The sequence below is a fragment of the Erythrolamprus reginae genome, chromosome 2, assembly GCF_031021105.1.
Source record: "Erythrolamprus reginae isolate rEryReg1 chromosome 2, rEryReg1.hap1, whole genome shotgun sequence".
NCBI classification, from domain to species: domain Eukaryota; kingdom Metazoa; phylum Chordata; class Lepidosauria; order Squamata; family Dipsadidae; genus Erythrolamprus; species Erythrolamprus reginae.
In genome coordinates this window covers 36,730,798-36,752,244 of record NC_091951.1, presented here as the reverse complement: position 1 = coordinate 36,752,244, position 21,447 = coordinate 36,730,798, and the positions used below count along the sequence as shown (strand labels likewise).

General features: G+C 45.6%; 1 protein-coding gene across 1 annotated transcript; it reads right to left on the bottom strand.

The window, feature by feature from the left end:
* Positions 1–142: 142 nt before the first annotated feature.
* LOC139158355 (uncharacterized) lies at positions 143–21,190 on the bottom strand. The gene is made up of 7 exons (XM_070735659.1): positions 21,026–21,190; positions 19,927–20,238; positions 14,252–14,536; positions 6,106–6,319; positions 4,397–4,425; positions 3,017–3,081; positions 143–860 (listed from the first exon to the last, which is right to left on the bottom strand). The coding sequence occupies exons 1-7, from the start codon at positions 21,132–21,134 to the stop codon at positions 759–761; spliced, it is 1,116 nt and encodes a 371-aa protein (XP_070591760.1). The 5' UTR covers positions 21,135–21,190; the 3' UTR covers positions 143–758.
* Between the last annotated feature and the right edge of the window lie 257 nt (positions 21,191–21,447).

Here is a 21,447-nt window from a genome sequence, read left to right as displayed (position 1 = left end):
GTGGGTGGAGCCTCATGTGGCTGCTGCTACAGGTTCTCTGAACCACTGGCGACAGTCGCTACTGGTATGCCCAAACCAATAGCATTTCACCCTCAACAACATATACAGAAAGGATAGAAAGACCTCAATTGCCAGGAATCTGTGGCTAGTACTAAATGTTTATTACATTTATATCACTACATTAGAAATGATTTCTGTTTTTCTGCCATAATCATAAATTTACATTCAATTTACAAGGTGCTAAAAATACAGGAACACTGCCCCCCCTCCACAAGTACATTTCAATCTCTGTGGCTGTAGGAAAATAGCAATAGCAATAGCACTTAGACTTATATACCACTTCATAGTTCTTTTACAGCCCTCTCTAAGCGGTTTACAAAGTCAGCATATTGCCCCCAAATAATCTGGGTCCTCATTTTTACCGACCTTGGAAGGATGGAAGGCTGAACCAACCTTGAGCCTGGTGAGATTTGAACTGCTGAATTGCAGGCAGGCAGCAGAAGTAGCCTGCAGTATGGCATCCTAACCACTGTGCCACCATAGTTCAACTATGTCTTGTCCCACCCTTCTGAAAGGAAACATGTAGTCAAGGAAAACTCTCGTTCGATACTTGGAGCTGGGAAGACTTGTTGTGTCCTGTGCCTGATGCGGTCCATATCATGCTGTTAGAAGCAGAGCCCTGGTGAAGCTTAATAGGTAACACAGTCAGGTAAAAGAGGCAGTCTTCAAGTGCATGTAGGAAAGGTTGAAAGCGGATCTCAAACAATCACAGCATATACTGTGGCATTCTCTGGACTCTGAACAGGGGTAGATTTTCCTTGGAGATGTTGCAGCTGAGCATAATAAAGGGAAGCAGACCTCTGGAAAGGCAAGCAGCATTAGATACATGGTTAGAATATTAATACTGGCCCTGGTGAAATTACCTAGTGGGGTAATGAAATGTCTATAAGAACGTAACTAAGCTCAGAATAGCAATAGCAATAGCATTTAGACTTATATACCGCTTCATGGTGCTTTTACAGCCCTCTCTAAGCAGTTTACAGAATCAGCCTATTGTCCCCATAATCCGGGTCCTCATTTTATCCACCTCGGAAGAATGGAAGGCTGAGTCAACCTTGAGCCAGTGGTGAGATTTGAACTGTTGAAGTACAGCTAGCAGTTATCTGAAGTAGCATGCAGTGCTGCACTCTAACCACTGCACTATCCCGGCTCTCAGAAACCACCATGGACCCCCACAGTTCAAATCTAGGCTACAAATACAGTGGTACCTCGTGATATGAACCCCTCGTTGTATGAACTTTCCAAGATACGATCAGGGTTCGGAAATTTTTTGCCTCTTCTTCCAAACTTTTTCCGTCTTACGAACCCGCTGCCTGAACGCCGAACCCTTTTGAAACAGCCAGGGGGCTTCTCGGCGTCCTCCCGAACGCCGAACCCAGAAGTTCAGCAAAAGTTCGGGTTCGGCATTCGGGTTCAGGAGGACACTGAGAAGCCCCACCTCCCAGCTATCAGCTTTGCAAAAGAGCCGCGGAGCTGTCAGGCCTGTTGGGAGGCTCAAATGGAGGTGGGGAATCCCAAGAGGGAATTCCATGGGCGGAGCTTTGACGTCACGAAGACGTCCTGCCTGGGGCTTCTCAGCGTCCTCCTCAACCCGAACACCGAACCTGAACTTTTGCCGAACTTCTGGGTTCGGCGTTCGGGAGAACGCCGAGAAGCCCCCCGGCTGTTTCAAAAGGTGACAGTCGAGCGGCAGGGCTTCTCAGCGCCCTCCCGAACGCCAAACCCGGAAGTTCGGCAAAAGTTGGGGTTTGGCATTCGGTTTCGGGAGGATGCCGAGAGGTCCCCCGGCTGTTTTAAAAGGTGACAGCCAGGCGGCGGCGCCCAGCGGAGCGCCATTTTTGCGGGGAGTTTTTTCTTGCATGCATTAATTGACTTTACATTGTTTCCTATGGGAAACATTGTTTCGTCTTACGAACTTTTTGCCTTACGAATCTCCTCCGGGAACCAATTAAGTTCGTAAGACGAGGTATTACTGTATTCTGTTTTATTGGCTAGAAGTGTACACTTAAAACAGAGGTGGGCTTAACAACCGGTTCGCTTAGTGCAGAATTGAAAACATGAGTGTGTGCATGTGCGCACGCATGCTTTGCTTGAGTGTGTACCTTCTGCATTTGTACACAGCTTCAAACATGCAGCAATTGTTTCTATCACACCTTCTTGGGTAGGCCCGGTGAGTAAAGCAGACGAGGCATGGAAATCAGCTGGTCTGCATGGTTGGGGCAAGTGAGCCAGGGAGTGAGATATACTATATCTTTGCAGTGATGGCAAACCCTTTTTTCCTGGGGTGCTGAAAGAGCATGGGCACATGCTATCGCGCATGCCCGAGTGCCCACACCCATAATTCAATGCCTGGGGAGGGCAAAAACAGTTACCTCCCCCAAAGACCCTCTGGAGGCAAGAAACAGCATGTTTACCAACTTCTGGTGGGCCCAGTAGGCTTGTGTTTCTCCCTCCCCAGGTTCAAAGGCTTCCTTGGAGCTGGAGGAGGGTAAAAACGTCCTCTCCCATCCTCCCGGAGGCTCTCTGGAAGCCAAAAATGCCCTCCAGAGTCTCTGTATGAGCCAAAAATCACACATGCACGTTGGAGCTGAGCTAGAGCAACAGCTGACGTGCCAGCAGATATGTCTCTGTGTGCGCTACCTGTGGCACCCGTGCCATAGGTTTGCCATCACTGGTATATAGGATGGGATAGCACTGGTGGGTGTGTGTGGAGGCAAGCCCAGCTGATGTTGGAACTATTGATTCTCCCAAACCAGTCCAAATCGGCAGCAACCCACCTCTGATTTAAAGGCAAACTTATCAGACTGCAACCCCTGGATGTAAATCAAGGAGTAACTGAACTGAAAAGTTATTATTTGTGACAGATTCAATTAGGGAAATGTGGCATAACACCTTGAACTGCCCAAATTTATTCTAACCATACTGTGCTTCCCAGGAACATCAAGCTGGTATTTACCTCATTCAAACTCTCTTGTTTGCCCATTTTCTCCTTTCTGATGGGATTTCTCGTGGAAGCAAAATCTTGAGGTTTTGGAATCACAATGAGCAAGATATGAAAAAGAAAGAATTCAATTCAATTTCAATTTATTCGATTGATAAGCCGCCCATCTACAAAAGGGTGACGTACAACAATAAAAATTAAAAATATTCATGAATCAGTCATTACTTCAGGCTGGAAGTGTGTGTTATTGCTCAACGGCCCCAGACGTGGTGGCAAAACCATGTTTTTAAGGCCTTTCAGAAGGCCAGGAAGGTGGGGGCGGTGCGAGTCTCTGGAGGAAGTTGGTTCCAGAGACCTGGAGCCACCACAGAGAAGGCCCTCCCCTGTGGTCCCGCCAGCCGACATTGTTTGGCTGATGGGACCCAGAGGAGGCCAACTCTGTGGGATCTGATTGGTTGCTGGGAAGTGTGAGGCAGAAGATGGTCCTGTAAATAATCTGCTCTTAAGCCATGTAGGGCTTTATAGGTGATAACCAACATCTTAAATTGCGTTCGGAGACAGATTAGAAACCTGTGTGGCTCGTGAAGTGTTGGACTTGTATATCCACAACAGCTTGTGTGGCTGCATTCTGGATTAATTGAAGTTTCCAAATGCTCTTTAAGGGTAGCCCCATGTAGAGCGCCCCATGGAAATGGAGACAGTGAAAAGAGAATTAAAATAATGGAAAATATGGAAGCACAGATTTAGTCTAGAAAACTTCTAAGGTCTCGAGAGGTAGTCCTCGACTTACGACCACAACTGTGCCTAAAACGTATGTTGCTAAGCAAATAATAATAATAATAATAATAATAATAATAATAATAATAATAATAATAATTTATTGGATTTGTATGCCGCCCCTCTCCATAGACTCGTAATTTGTTAAGTGAATTTTGCCCCATTTTACAACTTTTCCTGCCACATTTGTTGAGTGAATCACTGTGTAGTAAAATGGTTGTTAAGTGAATCTGGCTTCCTCATTGACTTGGTTTATTGGAAGGTCACAGAAGGGAATAACATGATCCTGCTACTGTTATAAAGACGAGTCACTTGTCAAGCATCTGGATGTAAATGACATGACCATGGGAACGATGCAACGGTCATAAGTGTGAAAAACGGCCACAAGTAATTTTTTCCCAGTGCTGCTGTAACTTTGGATTGGTCACTAAATGAACGGCTGTTAAGTTGAGGACTATTAACTGAACTACTCTATGACTGTAGGAAGGAGCTTCATTTCATTTTGCAAATACTGAAAATGTTCCATTTAAAAACAAAAATATCATGCAAAGAGAGGGCTAGTCCAGAAATATTGTTTAAAAAGAATCAGTGAGAAAGACTTCTCCATTCACTCCTTACCTGTATGCTCCATTCTTTCACCAGTGGCCCTAGAAATTAAAAAGAAATTAAAGTGGCACTATATTATAATCAATATGGCAAGATCAGTTAAAATAGCATCCTGCTCCTTATTAAACTACTTTGTGAATAAACAGACTAGGCAATATTTCCTACCTTGGCAGGGACGATTGAGTTGTAGATTTAAACTTTAGATTTAGGGTCAGATTGTAGGCAGGGGTGGGTTGCTCCCGGTTTGGACCAGTTCTGGTGATTGGGGGGGGGGGTCTTCACCCACCTGCCCAGGATGCTTCTGCGCATGCACAAAAGTGTTGTGTGCAGCAAACCAGTGGCAAAATTATTTACAACCTACCGCTGGTTGTAGGCTAATGTCATGTTCAACCATTCTGTGCTTACAATTGCATAATAGATGTGACCTCATATATTTGGTGGAGAAGTCTCTTCAAAATATATGAGATCGCATCTATGAGGGAGAGACATTTTCCCCATTACAAAATTGTATTTTTCACATTATAAAACACTCTGGACCATTAGACACACTTAGCTTTTGGGGAGGAAAACAAAGGGGAAAAAATCTGCCTCTGCCTCCCAGTAATTTGCCTTCTTGCAGCAAACAGCCTGGTTAACTTCAGCACAGCCTGATTTAGCACAAGTAGCTGATTGGTGGTTGGATCGGCCTCCGGAATACTGCTGATCAGCTGTTTCAGGGTGTGAGGATCGCCGCCGCTGCATGCTCCATTTTCAGCCTCTTCACGCCCCATTTTTGGCCATTGTGCATCCTGTTTTCAGCCTCCATCCATCCCATTTTCAGCCTCTATATATCCAGTTTTCAGCCTCTGGGCGTCTCATTTTCAGCCTCTGTGATCCCATTTTTGGCCTATTCCTGGCAGTGGTGATCCCTGCCGCCTGGAATTGAGCCAAAAATGAAGAGGCCAAAAATGGGTTACATGGAAGCAGAAAATGAGGCATGTGGAGATGGCGATAGGTGGCAGCGATGGGCGATGATGGGCAAGCGGCAATCCCCATAGCCCGGAACAACTGATTAGCAGATTCCAGGAGGCCCATCCAGCTGCCAATCAGCTGCTTGTGCTAAATCAGGCTTTGTTGAGGCTGACCAAGCTGTTTGCTGTTTGCTTCAAATTGCTGGGAGGCAGAGGGCGAAGGGTGGGGATCACTGGGTGGGCACAGCTTTGGAAATATTTGCTCTATAACATGCACAGACATTTCCACCTGCTTTTTGGGTGGCAGGGAAGTTCATCTTATAGACCAAAAACTACGGCCGATCATGCTGGCTAGGGCTTTGTAACCTCCTAATCGAGCATTGAAGTGTGGCTCATCCATTCTAATGTCACCTTCATCCTCTGACTTGGACCAATTCCCCATTGACATATCTGCCACTTCTGGTGGTTCCTCTGGTTGATCCAGGTCTATTTCTCCCTCACTCTCACTCTCTGCATCAGGCGGCAACTCCACTGACCCAGGGTATCCAGAGGGGCCTGGCTCATCCTTCTCAGAGGTGGACAAGGAGCACTCACTGCAAGTGTAAATTACTTTTTTTTCAGTGCCATTGTAACTTCAAACAGTCACTAAATGAATGGCTGTTAATTGAGGATTACCTGTACAGCAGCCAAAATAGAGAGTGGAGTAATACCTGGTTGAAACAGCATTGCTTCCCTCCCGTCAACGTTCTTCACACAAGCACCTTGACCCACCTGTCTGAAAAATCTTTTTTCCAAAAATACAAAGTCACACTCAGGGCAGCTGTGATCAGAGCCAGACCAGCTAACAGCAGCATCCAAATCCAGGTAGCAATTCTATCCACAGCATGGTGTGTCTGTGTCACTTCGGTCGTCTGAATGATAGCAGGACTTGACCAATCAGATAATGCTGACCAGGTGGGCTGAGTAAAATCAATATATTCAGGAACTGTCGGGAGAGCGATAATGGAATGAAAAATCTTATTTATACAGGGGGTAGAGTGTATATATAAAAGCCAAATACCACTCACTCATCACAAAATCTCCAGAATCATAAAGCCTACAAACTTGAAACTTGACACATATGTTAGTCTTGGCTTCTAGGTGCTCACTAAGAAAAGATGTTTTAAAATGACCATCAGATCATTAGTATTTCTTATACAGGATTATATTAATATGCTCTGATGCTAAGGAGTTAGACGTTCTACTCTCTCTTCCCACCTGAAAAGAACTTTGTTCCAACAGCCAGTTGCCTTATATTAACTTACTCTAATGCTATCCCTTTACTAAACCAGGATTGGGCATGGCCAGCGTGTGACTCATCCGGCCTGTGGGCTGGAAGTTTAGACACTCTACTCCCCCTCCCCACATGAAAAGAACTCTCTTCCAACTACCAGTTGCTTTATATTAACAAACTCTGATGCTAAGGAGTTACATGTTCTACATAAATTTTCAAGCTTTAACTGTCAGTTTATCAAGCCTAATCACATAATTTTGTAGCAAAACACAGGTATCCAGCTACTATCTATTGTCTATGGAGATTCTCAGTCATCCAGGTCATGGTTGTCCCAAAGGTACTTTTTTCAAGAGGCAACGGACTTTCTGATTTTTCTTTGAAGACATTTTGCTTCTCATCCAAGAAGCTTCTTCAGCTCTGGCTGGATGGTGGGGAATGGGAGGATTTATACTCCTTGCAGAAAGCTGGACATTTGTATTCTTTTAGCGAGTCATTAACGTCACCTGGAGGCTTATCTGTGTCCTCAGGGTCACCTGAGTGGTACAAATGAGGGTGGAGCCTTCTTGGAACTGCTGAAAGGACTGTGTTGTACATGATATATTATTTTTCAAGCACTGTGGCCTCTTTCCATCTTCTGACAGGGTTTCAGATTTTAAAGTGTTTTTGTTAAGTGTTAAGGAGTGTGCAATCTCTTAGTAGTCAAAAATACAAACACACAGAGGAAACATGGAGGTTTTGCAGATATCCATCTGATAGTCCAGAGATAATAGTAATCCAATCCATATATAGTGTATAAAATATTATTTACTTTGGCAAATATCTTAGTCAAGAACAATCCTAGCCATACACTTACATCAGTCAATAATTCTCAATACATATACAATACTACAAGCCTTACTTGTTCAGCTTACAAATACAGCATTTGAACATACAGTTCTTACTACAGCACAGTCACAAAGACAAAACAGAAATAGCAGAGAATAGCCAAAAGAGAGAGATAAGCTTCTGCCTCCCTCTTGTGGCAATCTGTAATACTAACTCTTAAAGCAATAGTGTTGTAATACAGTGATCTCCCGCTCGTTGCGAGGGTTCCGTTCCAGGACCCCCCGCAACGAGCGGGTTTTCGCGAAGTAGCGCTGCGGAAGTAAAAACACCATCTGCGCATGTGCAGATGGTGTTTTTACTCCCACAGCGCTAGCGAGGAGCCGAAGATTGGGGGCGGCGCAGCTGTTTGCCGCCGGCATGGAGGGCTTCCTAGCAGCCCCCCAAACCCGGGTTGGGGGTCCGGGGGGCGCTGGCTCTCGGCGCTTTCGAGCTGAGTCCGGGAGCGAATTCGCTCCCGGACTCAGCTCAAAAGCGCCGATAGCAAGCGGCAAGGAACGGCTTGTCCACGCCGTTCATTCTCGCCGCTTTCGAGCTGAGTCCGGGAGCGAATTCGCTCCCGGACTCAGCTCGAAAGCGCCGAGAATGAACGGCGTGGACAAGCCGTTCCTTGCCGCTTGCTATCGGCGCTTTCGAGCTGAGTCCGGGAGCGAATTCGCTCCCGGACTCAGCTCAAAAGCGCCGATAGCAAGCGGCAAGGAACGGCTTGTCCACGCCGTTCATTCTCGCCGCTTTCGAGCTGAGTCCGGGAGCGAATTCGCTCCCGGACTCAGCTCGAAAGCGCCGATAGCAAGCGGCAAGGAACGGCTTGTCCACGCCGTTCATTCTCGCCGCTTTCGAGCTGAGTCCGGGAGCGAATTCGCTCCCAGACTCAGCTCGAAAGCGGCGAGAATGAACGGCGTGGGCGGGCGAAGGGCGGGCGGCAGTGAGGAGTTTGCGTGGGCGGTGGGGAAACTCCTCGCTGACGCCAGCAAGAGGGGGAAGACTCAGGGAAGCCGCCCAGCAGCTGATCTCCCGGTTGCCATCTACGCATGCGTGCCCATGGGCACGCATGCGTAGATGGTATTTTGACTTCCGGGTTGAAAAATAGCGAAGTACCCTGTTCGCAATGGTTGGGGACGCAATAAACGGGGGATCACTGTACATGTAAGCATACATTTTTGGTTTGTGTTATATATTGCCAAACCCAACCAATTATTTGTTTGTTTGTTTGTTTGTTTGTTTGTTTGTTTGTTTGTTTGATTGATTGATTTGTATGCTGCCCCGCTCCTACTATGTACATAGTACTAACAGTTTTCTTTAGAGGTGGCCCTCAACATATGACCACAACTGAGCGCAAACTTTATGTCGCTAAGTAAAGCCCCATGTCACGACATTTCTTGCTGTGATTGTGAAGGGAACACCCAGTTGTTAAGGGAATGTGGCTTCCCCATTAGCTTTGCTTGTTGGAAGGTTGCAAAATTCTGGGAGTTGAAGTCTCCAGGCTTAATTTTGCTGGCTGGGGAATTCTGGGAGTTGAAGTCTCTAGGCTTATTCTGGGAATCCTCCAGATTTAATCTGCTGGCTGGGGAATTCTGGGAGTTGAAGTCTCCAGGCTTGATCTGCTGGCTGAGGAATTCTGGGAGTTGAAGTCTCCAGGCTTGATCTGCTGACTGAGGAATTCTGGGAATTGAAGTCTCCAGGCTTGATCTGCTGGCTGAGGAATTCTGGGGGTTGAAGTCTCCAGGCTTGATCTGCTGGCTGGGGAATTCTGGGAGTTGAAGTCTCCAGGCTTGATCTGCTGGCTGAGGAATTCTGGGAGTTGAAGTCTCCAGGCTTGATCTGCTGGCGGAGGAATTCTGGGAGTTGAAGTCCTCCAGGCTTGATCTGCTGGCTGGGGAATTCTGGGAGTTGAAGTCTCCAGGCTTGATCTGCTGGCTGAGGAATTCTGGGAGTTGAAGTCTCCAGGCTTGATCTGATGGCTGGGGAATTCTGGGAGTTGAAGTCTCCAGGCTTGATCTGCTGGCTGAGGAAATCTGGGAGTTGAAGTCTCCAGGCTTGATCTGCTGGCTGAGGAATTCTGGGAGTTGAAGTCTCCAGGCTTGATCTGCTGGCTGGGGAATTCTGGGAGTTGAAGTCGCCAGGCTTAATTTGCTGACTTGGGAATTCTGAGAATTGATGTCTCCAGGCTTGATCTGCTGGCTGGGGAATTCTGGGAGTTGAAGTCTCCAGGCTTGATCTGCTAGCTGAGGAATTCTGGGAGTTGAAGTCTCCAGGCTTGATCTGCTGGCTGGGGAATTCTGGGAATTGAAGTCTCCAGGCTTGATCTGCTGGCTGGGGAATTCTGGGAGTTGAAGTCTCCAGACTTGATCTGCTAGCTGGGGAATTCTGGGAGTTGAAGTCTCCAGGCTTGATCTGCTGGCTGGGGAATTCTGGGAGTTGAAGTCTCCAGGCTTGATCTGCTGGCTGGGGAATTCTGGGAGTTGAAGTCTCCAGGCTTGATCTGCTGGCTGAGGAATTCTGAGAGTTGAAGTCTCCAGGCTTGATCTGCTGGCTGGGGAATTCTGGAGTTGAAGTCTCCAGGCTTGATCTGCTGGCTGAGGAATTCTGGGAGTTGAAGTCTCCAAGCTTGATCTGCTGGCTGAGGAATTCTGGGAGTTGAAGTCCTCCAGGCTTGATCTGCTGGCTGGGGAATTCTGGGAGTTGAAGTCTCCAGGCTTGATCTGCTGGCTGAGGAATTCTGGGAGTTGAAGTCTCCAGGCTTGATCTGATGGCTGGGGAATTCTGGGAGTTGAAGTCTCCAGGCTTGATCTGCTGGCTGAGGAAATCTGGGAGTTGAAGTCTCCAGGCTTGATCTGCTGGCTGAGGAATTCTGGGAGTTGAAGTCTCCAGGCTTGATCTGCTGGCTGGGGAATTCTGGGAGTTGAAGTCGCCAGGCTTAATTTGCTGACTTGGGAATTCTGAGAGTTGATGTCTCCAGGCTTGATCTGCTGGCTGGGGAATTCTGGGAGTTGAAGTCTCCAGGCTTGATCTGCTAGCTGAGGAATTCTGAGAGTTGAAGTCTCCAGGCTTGATCTGCTGGCTGGGGAATTCTGGGAGTTGAAGTCTCCAGGCTTGATCTGCTAGCTGGGGAATTCTGGGAGTTGAAGTCTCCAGGCTTGATCTGCTGACTGAGGAATTCTGGGAATTGAAGTCTCCAGGCTTGATCTGCTGGCTGAGGAATTCTGGGAGTTGAAGTCTCCAGGCTTGATCTGCTGGCTGGGGAATTCTGGAGTTGAAGTCTCCAGGCTTGATCTGCTGGCTGAGGAATTCTGGGAGTTGAAGTCTCCAGGCTTGATCTGCTGGCTGAGGAATTCTGGGAGTTGAAGTCCTCCAGGCTTGATCTGCTGGCTGGGGAATTCTGGGAGTTGAAGTCTCCAGGCTTGATCTGCTGGCTGAGGAATTCTGGGAGTTGAAGTCTCCAGGCTTGATCTGATGGCTGGGGAATTCTGGGAGTTGAAGTCTCCAGGCTTGATCTGCTGGCTGAGGAAATCTGGGAGTTGAAGTCTCCAGGCTTGATCTGCTGGCTGAGGAATTCTGGGAGTTGAAGTCTCCAGGCTTGATCTGCTGGCTGGGGAATTCTGGGAGTTGAAGTCGCCAGGCTTAATTTGCTGACTTGGGAATTCTGAGAGTTGATGTCTCCAGGCTTGATCTGCTGGCTGGGGAATTCTGGGAGTTGAAGTCTCCAGGCTTGATCTGCTAGCTGAGGAATTCTGGGAGTTGACGTCTCCAGGCTTGATCTGCTGGCTGAGGAATTCTGGGAGTTGAAGTCTCCAGGCTTGATCTGCTGGCTGGGGAATTCTGGGAGTTGAAGTCTCCAGGCTTGATCTGCTAGCTGGGGAATTCTGGGAGTTGAAGTCTCCAGGCTTGATCTGCTGACTGAGGAATTCTGGGAATTGAAGTCTCCAGGCTTGATCTGCTGGCTGAGGAATTCTGGGGGTTGAAGTCTCCAGGCTTGATCTGCTGGCTGGGGAGTTCTGGGAGTTGAAGTCTCCAGGCTTGATCTGCTGGCTGAGGAATTCTGGGAGTTGAAGTCTCCAGGCTTGATCTGCTGGCTGAGGAATTCTGGGAGTTGAAGTCCTCCAGGCTTGATCTGCTGGCTGGGGAATTCTGGGAGTTGAAGTCTCCAGGCTTGATCTGCTGGCTGAGGAATTCTGGGAGTTGAAGTCTCCAGGCTTGATCTGCTGACTTGGGAATTCTGAGAGTTGATGTCTCCAGGCTTGATCTGCTGGCTGGGGAATTCTGGGAGTTGAAGTCTCCAGGCTTGATCTGCTAGCTGAGGAATTCTGGGAGTTGAAGTCTCCAGGCTTGATCTGCTGGCTGGGGAATTCTGGGAATTGAAGTCTCCAGGCTTGATCTGCTGGCTGGGGAATTCTGGGAGTTGAAGTCTCCAGGCTTGATCTGCTAGCTGGGGAATTCTGGGAGTTGAAGTCTCCAGGCTTGATCTGCTGGCTGGGGAATTCTGGGAGTTGAAGTCGCCAGGCTTAATTTGCTGACTTGGGAATTCTGAGAGTTGATGTCTCCAGGCTTGATCTGCTGGCTGGGGAATTCTGGGAGTTGAAGTCTCCAGGCTTGATCTGCTAGCTGAGGAATTCTGGGAGTTGAAGTCTCCAGGCTTGATCTGCTGGCTGGGGAATTCTGGGAATTGAAGTCTCCAGGCTTGATCTGCTGGCTGGGGAATTCTGGGAGTTGAAGTCTCCAGGCTTGATCTGCTAGCTGGGGAATTCTGGGAGTTGAAGTCTCCAGGCTTGATCTGCTGGCTGGGGAATTCTGGGAGTTGAAGTCTCCAGGCTTGATCTGCTGGCTGGGGAATTCTGGGAGTTGAAGTCTCCAGGCTTGATCTGCTGGCTGAGGAATTCTGAGAGTTGAAGTCTCCAGGCTTGATCTGCTGGCTGGGGAATTCTGGGAGTTGAAGTCTCCAGGCTTGATCTGCTAGCTGGGGAATTCTGGGAGTTGAAGTCTCCAGGCTTGATCTGCTGACTGAGGAATTCTGGGAATTGAAGTCTCCAGGCTTGATCTGCTGGCTGAGGAATTCTGGGAGTTGAAGTCTCCAGGCTTGATCTGCTGGCTGGGGAATTCTGGAGTTGAAGTCTCCAGGCTTGATCTGCTGGCTGAGGAATTCTGGGAGTTGAAGTCTCCAGGCTTGATCTGCTGGCTGAGGAATTCTGGGAGTTGAAGTCCTCCAGGCTTGATCTGCTGGCTGGGGAATTCTGGGAGTTGAAGTCTCCAGGCTTGATCTGCTGGCTGAGGAATTCTGGTAGTTGAAGTCTCCAGGCTTGATCTGATGGCTGGGGAATTCTGGGAGTTGAAGTCTCCAGGCTTGATCTGCTGGCTGAGGAAATCTGGGAGTTGAAGTCTCCAGGCTTGATCTGCTGGCTGAGGAATTCTGGGAGTTGAAGTCTCCAGGCTTGATCTGCTGGCTGGGGAATTCTGGGAGTTGAAGTCGCCAGGCTTAATTTGCTGACTTGGGAATTCTGAGAGTTGATGTCTCCAGGCTTGATCTGCTGGCTGGGGAATTCTGGGAGTTGAAGTCTCCAGGCTTGATCTGCTAGCTGAGGAATTCTGGGAGTTGACGTCTCCAGGCTTGATCTGCTGGCTGAGGAATTCTGGGAGTTGAAGTCTCCAGGCTTGATCTGCTGGCTGGGGAATTCTGGGAGTTGAAGTCTCCAGGCTTGATCTGCTGGCTGGGGAATTCTGGGAGTTGAAGTCTCCAGGCTTGATCTGCTGGCTGAGGAATTCTGGGAGTTGAAGTCTCCAGATTTAATCTGCTGGCTGGGGAATTCTGGGAGTTGAAGTCTCCAGGCTTATTCTGGGAGTCCTCCAGGCTTAATTTGCTGGCTGGGGAATTCTGGGAGTTGAAGTCTCCAGGCTTGATCTGCTCGCTGAGGAATTCTGAGAGTTGAAGTCTCCAGGCTTGATCTGCTGGCTGAGGAATTCTGGGAGTTGAAGTCTCCAGGCTTGATCTGCTAGCTGAGGAATTCTGAGAGTTGAAGTCTCCAGGCTTGATCTGCTGGCTGGGGAATTCTGGGAGTTGAAGTCTCCAGGCTTGATCTGCTGGCTGGGGAATTCTGGGAGTTGAAATCTCCAGGCTTGATCTGATGGCTGGGGAATTCTGGGAGTTGAAATCTCCAGGCTTGATCTGATGGCTGGGGAATTCTGGGAGTTGAAGTCTCCAGGCTTGATCTGCTGGCTGGGGAATTCTGGGAGTTGAAATCTCCAGGCTTGATCTGATGGCTGGGGAATTCTGGGAGTTGAAGTCCTCCAGGCTTAATTTGCTGGTTGGGAAATTTTGGGAGTTGAAGTCACCAGGCTTATTCTGGGAGTCCTCCAGATTTGATTTGGTGACTGGGGAATTCTGGGAATTGAAGTCCTCCAGGCTTAAAGTTGCCAAGGTTGAGGACTCCTGCTTTAATGCATGTAAACAAGGGGTGAAATGCTACTGGTTCAGCCTGCATGAAATGTACTGGTAGTGGCGGACGCTGGTGGTTTGGAGAACCGGTAATGATGGCAGCATGAGCCTCCACCCACTTGGACATCGCCATTTTAATCTTTTTAACCCTCTGCCCATGTGGAAAGCTTTCTGTGCATGTACAGAAGGTGGAAAATCCCACACAGTGGGGGCATGCGTGCAAGAGAGGAGCGTGTGCCCAAAACACATGCTTCCGAACCAGTAGGGAAAAATAAATAGATTTCACCACTGACATAAACCCACCGTTAAAAACAAACCGTTTCCCCCCAACTTACTTTCATCCATCTCTCCAGCAGGTGAACTCAAGCAGATTTCAGAACTCCACTCGGGATTGAAAATAGACTGGCACTCCCAACGCCCCCATATCTTATCCTGGATGGGACGCAATAACAAGGAAGCGCCCATATCGCTCTTCTTAGCCCAGGGTTGGTTGCCGAGTCGCTTGGAGTTCAGCAGCCATCGGAAACGCACAGTGTTCTGGTAATTGCAATGCTGACATGTGAGCTGCAAATAGGAGATACTGAGCCAGCGGGAGGAGACAAAGATATTGTTGTGGCAGCCTGCAGAAAAATAAGGAAATTATGTAAATGGCAGGTTTAAGGCTAGAGCGGAAGGAATCCTAAGGAAATTGGAAATGCTTTGTCTCCCAATAATTCTGCCTCATGTATCCCAGCAACCGCTCAGGTCCCACAGAGTTGGCCTTCTCCAGGTCCCATCAGCCAGGCAATGCCGTCTGGTGGGTTTAGGGAAAGAGCCTTCCCTGTGGTGGCTCCGGCCCTTTTGAACCAACTTCTTCCAGAGATTCGTACCGCCCCCACACTCCTGGCCTTTCGCAAGGCCCCAAAGACCCATCTTTGCCAGCAGACATGGAGGGCTGTGAGTGATAAGAGCTAACTCCGGCCAATGTCATGAATGGCTAACCTAATTTGATGAATGCGGATGATTGTTTTTAGGAAAATGGTTTTTTTAAAGAATTTTTAGAATTTTTTAAAATTAGATTTCTTACATGTTTTTTATTTTGTATTTATTTCTGTTCTAAACTGCCCTGAGTATGTTGAGAAGGGCAGCATAGAAATCAATCAATCAATCAATCAATCAATCAATCAATCAGCTGGATGGATAGATGATAGATAGATAGATAGATAGATAGACAGACAGACAGACAGACAGACAGACAGACAGACAGACAGATAGATAGATAGATAGATAGATAGATAATGGGTGGATGGATGGATGGATGGATGGATGGATTAGACAGACAGACGGACGGACGGACGGACGGACGGACGGACGGACGGACGGACGGACGGACAGACAGACAGACAGATAGCCGGCCTTTGGAAATGCAGATTTTGTATCCATTCAGAAAGACTGGGCCAATCTATTCATAAACAAAACCCTTTCAGCCCCAGCTCCCACTGGAGCTGATGGGATTAAGAATTTATAATACCTCCCACCAAAATTCTAAGGACAGGACATGACTTTTAGATCATAATAGGACTAACCCACTACCATTGAAATAGTAAAAGACACAAGGCTCACTACATTGCACAACTCTCCGGAGCATCTCAAACACAAAACCTTAGAACCCTATGACAAAATGGCTGAGTGAGTGGATGGATCCATCCACTCACTCAGCCATTTTGTCAGCCATTTAATCCCAGAAACATTGCTGCTGTCCTTGAAGTTCTGGAAACCAAATAAACCCTCTTTCCTTGCAATCAGCCTCTATTTCATTTCCAGCGCCTTTCTCCAGGCTGGGAACCGGATTGGATTTTTCTTCCTATAGTATTAGGTTGCCAGCACGAGCAGATTTGGTCCAGTTTGGTCTAGTGGTAAAGGCTATAGGCTAGAAACTGGGAGATTGTGAGTTCTAGTCCCATGTTAGACATGAAACCCAGCTTTCTGACTTTGGGCCAATCACTTAAAGACTGTGAGTTCTAGCCCCACTTTATGCATGAAACCTGGCTGGCTGTGAGTTTTAATCCCTCCTTAGGTACAAAAGTCAGCTAGTTAACTTTGGGGCAGTCCCTCTCTCTCAGCCCAACCCACCTCATAGGGTTATTGTGGGAAAATTGGAGGAGGAAGGAGCATTAAGGCCTTCTCTGTGGTGGCTCTGGTCCTTTGGAACCAATTTCCCCCAGAGATTAACACTGTGAATCTCCTGGCTTTTCGAAAGGTTTTAAAAACACAGCTTTGCCTGCAGGCTTGGGGCCGTTGAGCGTTGACATTCTGCTCCAGCTGACAGAATGACTATGATTTGGATAAAGACGGTTAAGTTTGGAATTTTAAGATTAGTTTTTATGACTGGTTTTCATAATTCTGTATTTGTTTTATTTTTATATGCTGTAAACGGCCCTGAGTCCATTTGGAGAAGGGCGGCCTAGAAATAAAAAATAAATAAAATAAAATAAAATAAAATAAAATAATAAAATAAAATAATAAAATAAAATAAAATAAAATAAATAAAATGATAATAAAATGATAATAAAATAAAATAATAAAATAAAATAAAATAAAAAAATAAAATAAAATAAATAAAATAAATAAAAAAATAAAATAAAATAAAATAAAATAAATATTATTAATAATAAATTAATAAACTTAATTAACTTAGTATTAATAAAAATAATAAAAGTAGGATTTAAAAAATCTAAACAAAAATGTATAAAAATGAAAAGTTTACCACAGGTTTCTCAGATGCTACCAAATTTTCTGTACACCCCAACTTATCCTTTGAAAAGTGCATGAGCCTCATCCCGAACGAAGGACTGGAATCCATATCCCATGGCCAATTTTATTTTCAAATAATGTTTTGCGTTTGAGGTAGAAATGAAGAGGGTCCTAAAGACTAAGGCTATGCAGCATGGCAGGTTGATTTTATTAAAACAATTTAAATAGAATTAGATGGGGAAGAAAACAAAGGGTAACAATGGTGTTACTAACTGAACATCTGCAGTATTTAACTGTAGCAAGTGTAAATTGGAGCAAAAATAACTTAACAAATCATTTAACGACAGAAAATTTGGACTCAACATTTGGGTTGTAAGTCAAGGATTACCAGTACTGGGAATGGTATGTTTAATTGTTCATGCCTGAAAAATTATAGAATAGAATAGAATAGAATAGAATAGAATAACAGAGTTGGCAGGGACCTTGGAGGTCTTCTAGTCCAACTCCCTGCTTAGGTAGGAAACCCTACACTCCTTCAGAGAAATGGTTATCCAATTTCTTAGAAACATAGAAACATAGAAGACTGACGGCAGAAAAAGACCCCATGGTCCATCTAGTCTGCCCTTTTACTATTTCCTGTATTTTATCTTACAATGGATATATGTTTATCCCAGGCATGTTTAAATTCGGTTACTGTGGATTTACCAACCACGTCTGCTGGAAGTTTGTTCCAAGGATCTACTACTCTTTCAGTAAAATAATACTTTCTCATGTTGCCTTTGATCTTTCCCCCAACTAACTTCAGATTGTGTCCCCTTGTTCTTGTGTTCACTTTCCTGTTAAAAACACTTCCCTCCTGAACCCTATTTAACCCTTTAACATATTTAAATGTTTCGATCATGTCCCCCCTTTTCCTTCTGTCTTCCAGACTATACAGATTGAGTTCATTAAGTCTTTCCTGATACGTTTTATACTTCAGACCTTCCACCATTCTTGTAGCCCGTCTTTGGACCCGTTCAATTTTGTCAATATCTTTTTGTAGGTGAGGTCTCCAGAACTGAACACAGTACTCCAAATGTGGTCTCACCAGCGCTCTATATAAGGGGATCACAATCTCCCTCTTCCTGCTTGTTATACCTCTAGCTATGCAGCCAAGCATCCTACTTGCCTTTCCTACTGCCCGACCACACTGCTCACCCATTTTGAGACTGTCAGAAATCACTACCCCTAAATCCTTCTCTTCTGAAGTTTTTGCTAACACAGAACTGCCAATGCAATACTCAGATTTAGGATTCCTTTTCCCCAAGTGCATTATTTTACATTTGGAAACATTAAACTGCAGTTTCCATTGCTTTGACCATTTATCTAGTAACGCTAAATCATTTACCATATTACAGACCCCTCCAGGAATATCAACCCTATTGCACACTTTAGAGTCATCGGCAAATAGGCAAACCTTCCCTACCAAACCTTCCCCTATGTCACTCACAAACATATTAAAAAGAATAGGACCCAGAACAGACCCTTGTGGCACACCGCTTGTAACCTGTCTCTGCTCAGAATACTCGCCATTAACAATAACTCTCTGATGTCTATGCTTCAGCCAGCTTGAAATCCACTGAACTATCCAGGGATTAAGTCCAATCTTCACTAATTTATCTATCAGCTCTTTATGTGGAACCGTATCAAAGGCTTTGCTGAAGTCCAGATAGGCAATATCCACGGCACCACCTTGATCCAACACCTTTGTGACATAGTCAAAGAACTCAATGAGATTAGTCTGACACGATTTGCCTTCAGTAAAGCCATGCTGATTTGGGTCCAATAAGTTATTATTTTTTAGATGCTGATTTATCCTCTTTTTGAGTAGAGTCTCCATCATTTTAACTACAACTGATGTCAAGCTAACTGGCCTGTAGTTTCCAGCTTCTTCTCTACTGCCCTTCTTGTGGATAGGCACAACACTGGCCATTCTCCAATCCTCAGGAACATCTCCTGTTAACAGGGATTGGTTAAAAATTCCCAGTGTTGGAACATTCACTACTTCTGGAGGCAAGCTGTTCCACTGATTAATTGTTCTGTCAGGAAATTTCTCCTTCTATGTTGCTTCTCTCCTTGATTAGTTTCCACCCATTGCTTCTTGTCCTACCCTCAGGTGCTTTGGAGAACAGCTTGACTCCCTCTCCTTTGTGACAGCCTCTGAGCTATTGGAACACTGTTATTATTGTCCTTCTTTTTGGTTAAACTAGACATACCCAGTTCCTGCAATCGTTCCTTGTATGTTTTAGCTTCCAGTCCCCTAATCATCTTCGTTGCTTTTGTCTGCACTCTTTCTAGAGTCTCAATATTTTTCTTACATCTTGGTGACTAAACTCAATGCAGTACTTTAGATGTAGTTTTACCAAGGCATTATAAAGTGGTATTAACACTTCACTTGATCTTTTTTTTGGTTGGGGGGGGGGGATAACTTTTTTTCTCCATAGAAGCTTCTTCGATACATTTTGAAATATTTTCATATTATAATAAAAACAGAATTGAGTTAGTAAATTATTTATAATTCCCCACAAAAAATTATTAGTTCCCAATTAATTACTTCCGGTATCAATCCAGCCTCCCCAACCTTGACTTCTAATTTGTCATCTAGATTTATATGTATGTATGTATGTATGTATGTATGTATGTATGTATGTATGTATGTTTGTTTGTTTGTATGCTGCCCCTCTCCGTGAACTTGGGGCGGCTAGAACAGTGGTAAAAACAACATGTGACAATCCAATACTAAAAACAGCTAAAAACCCTTGTTATAAAACCAATCATACATACAAACATACCATGCATAAATTGTAGAAGCCTAGGGGGAAAGAATATCTCAGTTCCCCCATGCCTGACGGCAGAGGTGGGTTTTAAGGAGCTTACGAAAGGCAAGGAGGGTGGGGGCTATTCTAATCTCTGGGGGGAGTTGGTTCCAGAGGGCCGGGGCCGCCACAGAGAAGGCTCTTCCCCTGGGTCCCGCCAAATGGCATTGTTTAGTTGATATCTAATTTTCATCTAATTGGATTCAAACTTAGTTTCCTTTGAACCTTAATAAATTAACATCCTTCTCCCTAAGTAATTCAGGTATGCCATAGTGCCTACTCCTTCACGTGATCTTGATTCTATCCCTCTATTTACGCAGTCTAGAACTGTGTTGGGTTTTTTGACAACGGCATCACACGGTTCACTCATATTTAAGTATATTGACTCTTAGGGACAAGTAATACTTGGAATGCAGACATACCTGTGGTCACATGCAGGATAGTGTGAGTTTCTGAACCATTGGATAAGCGACAGATGTAAATCCCCGAATCGCTCATGACGAGGTTTTTAAGGATTAGTAATTCTGGAGGCTGGTAAAACAGGCGCTGGTTGAACCGAAGTGGAATCACTTCATTCTTGATGGGATTCCAGTTTATTTCCACTCTTTCCGTGCTGGTGTTCGCACATTTGGGATTCAGAGGCAGCCAGAACAAATGTGTTTGATAGCTCGCAGCTCCGCAGGAAAAGGAGGCCTCCTCGCCAGGTTCATGAGTGAACTTTTTCACCAAGATGGCTGATGGAGAAGACAAGCAGATGTTAACCACCTCTTCGGCCAAACGCTACTTCCCATCCTATCTTTAAAAATCCCACTCGCAAGAAACCATTTTGATGCTGCTTTTATAGTCTGTATAGTCTGGAGGATAGAAGGGAAAGGGTGGGGGGAACATGACCAAAACATTTAAATATGTTAAAGAGTTAAATAAGGTTCAGGAGGGAAGTGTTTTTAATAGGAAAGTGAATAGAAGAACAAGGTGGCACAATCTGAGGTTAGTTGGGGGAAAGATCAGAAGCAACGTGAGAAAATATTATTTTATTGAAAGAGTAGTAGATGCTCTGGAACAAACTTCCAGCAGACGTGGTTGGTAAATCCACAGAAACTGAATTTAGACATGCCTGGGATTAACATATATCCATCCTAATATAAAATACAGGCAATAGTATAAGGGCAGACTAGATGGACCATGAGGTCTTTTTCTGCCGTCAATCTTCTATGTTTCCATATTTAAGTGGTTTTTGATCAATCTTCACGTGGGCCACACACTTCCCATCATCCCCAATTAGCTCAGGATAATGGGCATTGTAATTTGCCTTGTGGAGAAGTTGCTGAGGCACCTTCAAAGTTATAATTCCTGCTCTTTTTTTGAGCATCCTACTCTCCTGCCTTTGAGCAAACTGGCTAATCTCTCCCATAAGGAAATCCTACACGTGCCCTCACACAAAATTTGTCTTCCCGTTCAGACCTGCTAATGAAAAAAAAAGGGGGGGGGTTCAATAAAAATAAGACAAGTCTTTCACCTCACCCGATTTCTTCACCTCCAAAATCGAAGGTGACCCCTCGGTGGCTTTGTTACTTTGCCCTTTCCTCAGGATGATTATTTCCACCAATACGTTCAGGAGACAAAACTTCATATTTGCACCTCGTTTGGAAGTTTGGCAATGCCTGTTACCATCATTGATGCCACTCGAGAAGGAAGGAAGCATTTCTGAACAAGAGGTCAAAATTAGCTCTATGAAAAGGTTATTGCTTCTTGGTGGTGGTTTGGTTTTCCTCTTGTGAGTCAAAGGAAGAACACACAATTTTTTATCACCTCCAGCCAGCCCTGGTGTGGTTTCAGCCTTGTGGGTGAAGAAAGCCAAGCTGTGTCATGGACAACCAAGTTGTTTTTGTTCAATGGTCGTCTCACACCAAGGCTATTAACACAACTACTCTCCAAAAGGACCT